This window comes from Hipposideros armiger, unplaced genomic scaffold, assembly GCF_001890085.2.
Source record: "Hipposideros armiger isolate ML-2016 unplaced genomic scaffold, ASM189008v1 scaffold_362, whole genome shotgun sequence".
Taxonomy (NCBI): Eukaryota; Metazoa; Chordata; class Mammalia; order Chiroptera; family Hipposideridae; genus Hipposideros; species Hipposideros armiger.
Window position 1 is genome coordinate 805,531 of NW_017731712.1, and position 6,995 is coordinate 812,525.

Here is a 6,995-nt window from a genome sequence, read left to right on the forward strand (position 1 = left end):
CCGCCGCCGCTCCACAGACGTCACATGATGTTTGGTCACGTGGGCTCCATTCATGAAGCGGCGACGCGACCCGCCGGGGCTTAAAGGGGAAGGCGCGGCGGCGGCGGCGGAGGCGGCGGCGGAGGCGGGGCGCTCCCGAGCTGCGCCTGCGTGCCCGGGAGCCATCGCCCCAGCAACGCGCGCCGCGCCCTGCCAGGGCGGGGTCTCGCGGGACTCGCTCGGGCGCGCGCTCCCTGGCGGCCACGCCCCCACCGGCCTTCAAGGTGGGGCCTCGTGGCCGGTTTGGTCGCTTTCCTGACCCTTATGTGCTGACACTTTCAAAGGCCACGTGTCCAAGGGGCCCGCTTCTACCTGCCCAGGGTGGGGGTCTGTGCTGGGGGCTCACTCCTTTGGAGGGCCCTGCAGGGACAGAGTCCTGGCTGCCCCGCAGGCACTCCAGACCCAGCCCCTTTGTACGTGGGGAGTGACCAGGCCTGTCGAGGCCACCCTGGCAGAGACGAGAAACGCAGCCCTGCCCGTTTTTCTGTTGTGCATTTTCTTCTGCGTCTCCTGTCTCCCTTTAGATTTGGAGGGCTGCTCTTTGTCCCCAAAGTGTCCTCTGCCCACCCACGTGCACTGGGTCTATGTTCTAAGTGGGCCCAGGACTCTGCTCAGGGGCTCTCCCGATCCCCCCACCCTCCCGCCCTTTGGGGGGCCCCACCTCTTGTTCTGAGTGCTCCTGGCACATCTGAGTCGCCCAGCCCAGCTCCCCTAACCCACCAGAGCAGGGGTGGGTGTAAGTGGTATCAACCTCTGAGGCAAGGGGCCTCCTCTTACTATCTTCATGCTCTGTAACCGGTCAGTGATGGAGCAAATGGAAGCGTTCTGGCCCCATAAAGTGTTCTGACCCTCACTCCTCTGATCTTATGATGGTTAATTTTATATGTCAAATTGGGACACGGTGCCCAGACATTTGGTCAATTATTCTGGCTGTTTCAGTGAGGGTGTTTTGGCATGAGATTAACATTTAAATCGGTAGACGTTAACAGATTGCCTTCTATAATGTGAATGGGCCTCATGCAATCAGTTGAAAGCCCAAATAGAACAGAAAGACCGACCCTCCCTGGTTTAAGAAATTCCCTCTCTCTGCCTGCCAGCCTTTGAGTTGGAATGTCGGCTACCTGGGTCTCTAGCCTGACAGCCCACCCTGTAGACTGGACTTGCCAGCCTCCATAGTTGTGGCTTAATCTTTCTCTTTAATATCACCTAACATCTATCTCCATGTCCTACTGGTTCTGTTTCTCTGGAGAGCCCTAATATAGCTCCCTAGGGGCCTCCCGCTCCAACTGCCCCTACCCGGGTGACTTGGAGGTGACATGTGCCCCACTAAGCTAGGAGGCGCAAAAGATGCAGAGGCTGGTGCTCCCCACAGCAAGACAGGCCAACCGAGTAGGGCTTGAGGGGCTACACCCTTCCCCAGAGGCTTCCTCCCCTGTGCTCACTGGGAGACTCCAGCCCCAGCAGCCTGGCTGCCTTGGAAGAAAGGGCCCTGGAGCCCAGGGGCTACTGGCTTAGCCTCTACTATTATACCCAACAGCAACGACCCCCTGGGGCAGCTGGGGACCTCCCTCCACACATGCTGACAAAGTTAGAAGTCAGGGCACTGGGCTGGGAACCAATTTATTTAACCTAAAAGAATTTAGGTCAGGAAGAGAAGTGACAGTGCCTGTGGTTCAGGTCAGGAATGGGGGACAGTGGCCTGAGTGTGCTGGTGGCCTTGGAAGTCCAACTGTCTGAGGGGCCCTTTTCTCAAATGTCAAATGGGGGTGAGGGGTGATTTGCAGCTGGTCAAGAACCGTGGTCCCTCCCATTGGGCTCAGGATGTCTGGGGCCCTCTGGTCCTTCCCACACCAAGGAAGGAGGTGTTCCCTCCTCCCCAGCCACGAGTGGAGGTTGGGGAAGTAGCAGACGTAGGGCAGGGCTCCCCCCTTTAGTTTGGCTTTCATGGGGCAAGGGGAACCTTGACCTTTGTGCTTAGGCCAAGCCCCAAAGCAGCTAATGCTGAGAGGTGAAATCCCCAATCCCCCCGCTTCCTGTGCTCCTGAAAGATGGTCCTGACTTGGTTTGGGGCAGAGGAAGCGCAGGGTTGAAGTCAGAGGGTCTGTCCCTGTTCTGGACCAGGAAGCATTTGGAGATTGTGGAGATTCCCACTGGCAAGTGATGTGCCCCCTCCCTGGCTATGACCCTGGCTGACCCCAGTTGACCAGAGCCGTGGGCAGTGGGCCAACCTGCGTGGTCAGGGGCCAGACACCCAGCACAGGAGCTCTGAGCCAAGAGAGAGAAGGTGGAGGACAGCCTGGTGGGCAGGTGGCGCACTTCAGTCCTTCTTGCCTGTCGGGGTCATGCTTCGGGGAAGCAGCTTGGTGTGGCCAGAAGGAGCCAGCAGGGTCTCCGGAGGGGTGTCAAGCTTCACCTTGTCCAGGACAGTCTTCTTGATGGCAGCTGGTGAGACCTTCTCGCGGTCAGCCATAGATTGCAGCTCCCTGGGGAGGCAGTGAGGGTTGGGTCCAGGGCTCTGCCGCCTTCCTGAGCCCATGTGTCCATGGGGGAAGAGGGGGTCGAGACCCACAGCTCCCAGCACCTGCCAGCCCAAGGTGCTGCTGTGCTGTCATGCCTACCTCATGGCCCTTGCACCTGCAGTTCCTTCTGCCAGCTACCCTCTCTGAGACTGCTGTCTGGCTTCCTCTCACCTCATTCAAATCGGCTCAATCACCAAATCTAGTAGTAGCCCCCCTGACTCTGAGCCCTCATTGCCCTGAGCACAGGACATGTGCCTTGTCTGTCTCCCCTGAGGGTTGGTGCCAGCAGGGCAGCACTGTGTCCTGGCCTCACTGTCATACTGTGGCACTTGGAGAAGCCTGGGGGTTTAGACTGGAGAGCAGGCAGGGGGCTGAGAAAGACGTCTGTCCATCCTCAGCCCTGAATGAGGGATAGTGACTTCGAGCCGAGACACCTAACTCTGTGTCCGTCCCTGCTGTTTGGTTTTTCTGGCAGCTCTCATTGGAGCTGCCATTGTGCCAGCACACTGCACTGCGTCCTGCTCGTCTAACTTGCTTAACCTCCCCAGTCAGGCTGGGAGAAAGGTGTTATTGTAAAGCCCACAGAGGTTCCTTCTGGTTCCCCTGGCCCGCCTCCCCAGCTTGGAATGATCACCCCAGTCTGACGGCCACAGGTGATGAAACCACGTGGGGAGCAGAACGAGTGCCCAGAGGGCTGCCCCTCCCGGCAGAACAATGGGCGTTGCGAACCATATGCCAGGGAACCTCAGCACTCCCCATGCCCTGCTCACATCCGCTGAGTGGATGACTGAGCAGACGCGAGTGAGGCTAAGGGCTCTGGTGCACTGGGGAGGAGGCTCGGGGGGCAGGCAGCAGTGGGGGCCCACCATGTGCGGATGCAGGAGGCCTCCACAGCATTGATGATCAGGGAGCGGAAACCCCCACTCTCCAGCACATGCAGGGCGTGGATGGTGGCCCCTCCAGGAGAGCAGACGTTGTCCTTGAGCTGGCCTGGATGCTGTTCTGAGTCCAGTAGCATCTTGGCAGCCCCCTGCAGCCAGAGAGACAGGCTGACAGCTGCGGGGGCACCCAGCCGCCTCCACGGGGCACTGCCCCCAGCCCCAGACACCGCGGCACCCGCTGACTCTCCACCCATCCATCCCAGTGCACCAGCCTCTCGCCCACCAAGGAGTGGCCCCCACCAGAGGGTCAGAAGAAATACTGACCAGCAGAGCCTGGGCCCCGAGGCGGACTGCCAGGCGCCTGGGAAGCCCCATCTTCACGCCCCCATCAGCCAGGGCATCTAGAGCTGTGAAGGCCTGTAGGGAGAAGGCGCCTAAGCCACTGTCCCAGGCCTCTTCCCCTCCAGGCAATGGTTGGTCCAACAGCTCTGCCCGTAGCAGCCAGAGCAGGGAGGAGGGTGAAGGATGGGCAGATGGGCCTTGAGGTTCTGCCCACCACTGTCAGCTGCCACCCACCCGTGCCCAGTGCTCACATAGGCTGGGCCACTGCCACTGAGCCCCGTAACGGCATCGATCAGGTCCTCCTCCACCTCCGTGCAGAAGCCCACGCTGCCCATGAGCTGCTCCAGGAGCCTGCCATCCTCCACCTGGGCATGGGTGCCAGTGGCGTACACGGTGGCCCCCTCTCGCACCACAACTGGTGTGTTAGTCATGCAGCGGATGACTTTGGGGGCCGGCTGGAAAGCCATCAGCTTCTGGAGAGGAAACAGGCTGCATGTCCATCTGGGCCCTGGGCCCTGAGCCGTTCCTGAGTCCTCACTGTGCGCTGGGCCGACACACCCATTTCACAGATGGAGGGCCCAGAGGGCCAGAGCTCCTGACCAGGGTACACACTTCTACCCCTCCCCCAGCACCCCTGGGCCTGGACCAGTAGCGCCCACCTTCTCAATGGAGCTGATGGTGACGCCAGCTGCGCAGGACACCACGATGTGCCGTGCCTCGATGTCAGCACCGATCTCATCCAGGATGAAGGGGATGATGTGAGGCTTGACGGCCAGGAAGAGCACGTCGCTGTGCTGCACCGTCTCCTTGTTGTGGGGTGTCAGGTTCACCCCCATCTTCTGCAGAAGTGTGCAGCCTGGATGGACCCCCAGTATCCCTCCCCCAAGCCAAGAGCCCCAATGTGGAACAGGACAGAGGCTGCTGGGAGTGTGGGCGTGGCCAGTGAGGGGCTCTGACACCCCCAACCGCCCTTCCCACCTATAAGTGGAAGCATTCTGCTCTGGAATGTGCCCCTTCTGCAGACTGAAAAGGGACACTACATCCACGCCACAGCCGTGGCCCAACCCACTTTGGGCTGCCGCCCTCAGACACTCTACTTTCTGGGTGTGCGTGGTGGTCTCAAGCTGGGCGCCTGTCTCCATCCTTGGATCTAGAGCCCTGACTCAGCTAGGGCAAATGGAAGTTGTATCAGCCATGGCTGTATCTCACCTGTCCCCACCCTGTGGCCTCATCTACCTGGCCCCCACAACACCCTATTCCAGACCATCACCCCCTCCCCACTAGCTGCACATGTGCCTGTCACCCAGGTCTCAAGAGCTGAGCAGGGTCTGTGAAATACTCCAGCCCAGGGCCCCTCCTCTAGCTGGAGTGGGGGGCTGTTTCATGGTGCCCCCTGCTGGGGCCTCTACTCCTGGCCATCCAGGTTCAAGGCTGTCACAAACCTGCCCTTAGATACATTGACTGGCCCCTGTAGGGACAGCAGCCCTGCCACCCTGCACCTACCCTGAGGGAAGAAACCGTGGCTAGGTCCATGTCTGGGGAGCTCGCCATTATCTTGTGGGCTGCTAGGACGCCTGCAGGGGACAGAGTTCTTCCCTCAAGGCCAGTCCTGGCCTCCCTCCCCCACATTCCCAGGAAGGAAATCCCACCACCCAGGGCAAGACCCCAAACAGCCTGGGGCTGCATTTCCTACAGACCCTCACCTTCATCCCCCAAGCTGCAGAAGGGTAATGGCCCACCCTCTGACACTGGGCCCCCTCCTGGCCATGGGGCCTACCTGCTGCTGTGAAGCCCTTGGCCAGGGCAAAGGCCAACTGGCCAGCCCCGATGAAGCCCACACTCATGGTATCCAGAGGCTCGCCCACAGCACTCAGAGCTGGTACTGGCGCTGCAGGAACAGCTGCGGGAGGAGATGGAGCAGGACCCAGCGCAAGAAGTTAGGTGGGTAGTGCCAGGCTTGGCCACGCCACGGCCAGCTGGCGCGCCCCCACCCCCACCCCACCCCACCCCCAGCCGGTCTAACTTTCCCCTTGGCTGCCCGACAGCCCCAGGCCGGGTAACTGCTCCGTTCTCCCATCCACAGCGGTGTCCCAGACCTGCTCCCCAGGGCCCCAGACACGGGGCAGAGATGAGCCAGCCAGCCTCCGGAAGGGGTCGGGGTGGGGGCGACCAACTAGCGCCGGGATGAACCTCAGGACCAAGCAAGCCGCTCGCGTCCTAGCACCCCTCGCCCAAAGCCGAGGGACGGGGCTCAGACACGCAACTACCCCTGTCCCGCAGCACCACCCACCTGCGGAGCCCGGCGCCCAGGTACCGAGTTACCGGGCGCAAGCCTCCCCCCCGCCCACTGCTCGGCGCCAGCCACGCGGCATCCGCGCCCCATAGGTCCCGCCTCTGACGCCCCGGCCAATCCGCGGCGCGGCCGCCCGGGAGCCGGCCAATCGGAGGGCGCGGGCGGTGCGGAGGGGCGGTTGCATCATCCTCTCGCCCCAGCCGGTCCAGCCTTGTCTCCCCGCCACGATCCCGCGCCTCGGAGCCCCCCACCCACCTACCCTGATTCGCGCCTACTGAGACCTCGCCCCAGGACTCCACCCTTCACTCCGGCCTCCGGATAAGCGTACCCCAACCTCGGGCCCTTGTCCCTTGACCTGCGCTCCCCCTCGATCTGCGCCCCCCTACCGGGAATACGCGTGGGGACTGAGGACACCCGGGAAGCGGATGGGGTGGGGGGGGCGGGGGAGTGGGGCCATCAAAGAGCAGCCCTGGCTGGGGGTCTCCACGCTAGTCCCTGTCGTGGGCCACACAGACAGGGACATGTCAGGCCTGTGTCCCCCAGGCTTGCATGGTGTGGGGTGGGTGAAAACATTTTGCCAAATGGAAACATTTAAAATATATTACTATTTTGATACTGTATTTTGTCATTTGAACCTTTTTTTTTTTTTTTTTAGCTGAGCCATCCTGCTATCTATTGGCAGTTCAGTGGCTGCTCAGCTTGGGCTGGACTCTAACCGCTGTTGCTCAGAGCTCAAACTCTTGAGCGAGCTCTTAACCAACTGAGCCACTCAGCCGGCCCCCTTTTTAAAAGATTTTTATTGGGGGAATTGGGGGATGGGAACAGCGGGGAATTGGGGGAAAGGGAACAGACAAGTTGCTGTCCTTTTGTTCTTCAGTCTAGTTGTGGAGGACATTGCTTCACTGGCCCAAGTTGGCACCA

At 61.0% G+C, this 6,995-nt stretch overlaps 1 protein-coding gene across 3 annotated transcripts; it reads right to left on the reverse strand.

Annotated features, from left to right (window-relative positions):
- Window positions 1-1,640: 1,640 nt before the first annotated feature.
- On the reverse strand, window positions 1,641-6,148 carry PYCR1 (pyrroline-5-carboxylate reductase 1). Of its 3 annotated transcripts, none has more exons than XM_019661848.1 (8): window positions 6,072-6,148; window positions 5,559-5,681; window positions 5,285-5,355; window positions 4,441-4,620; window positions 4,033-4,254; window positions 3,764-3,856; window positions 3,425-3,588; window positions 1,641-2,522 (listed from the first exon to the last, which is right to left on the reverse strand). In XM_019661848.1, the coding sequence occupies exons 2-8, from the start codon at window positions 5,623-5,625 to the stop codon at window positions 2,357-2,359; spliced, it is 963 nt and encodes a 320-aa protein (XP_019517393.1). In that variant the 5' UTR covers window positions 5,626-5,681; window positions 6,072-6,148; the 3' UTR covers window positions 1,641-2,356. The 3 variants fall into 3 exon arrangements, with proteins under 3 accessions (XP_019517393.1, XP_019517394.1, XP_019517392.1); XM_019661849.1 differs by lacking the exon at window positions 6,072-6,148 and adding an exon at window positions 5,878-6,064; XM_019661847.1 differs by lacking the exons at window positions 5,285-5,355; window positions 5,559-5,681; window positions 6,072-6,148 and having other exon boundaries at window positions 4,441-5,278.
- Between the last annotated feature and the right edge of the window lie 847 nt (window positions 6,149-6,995).

What these genes read in the sequence shown, in the direction of transcription:
- PYCR1 (XM_019661847.1), bottom strand. Translation starts at nt 4,923, where the DNA reads ATGGAGACAGGCGCCCAGCTTGAGACCACCACGCACACCCAGAAAGTA. An exon ending in GTGGCAGTGGCCCAGCCTAT is followed by an intron (nt 3,857 to 4,032) that starts GTGAGCACTGGG and finishes TTCTCCCTACAG; the next exon opens with GCCTTCACAGCTCTAGATGC. An exon ending in GCCTCCTGCATCCGCACATG is followed by an intron (nt 2,523 to 3,424) that starts GTGGGCCCCCAC and finishes CTGCCTCCCCAG; the next exon opens with GGAGCTGCAATCTATGGCTG.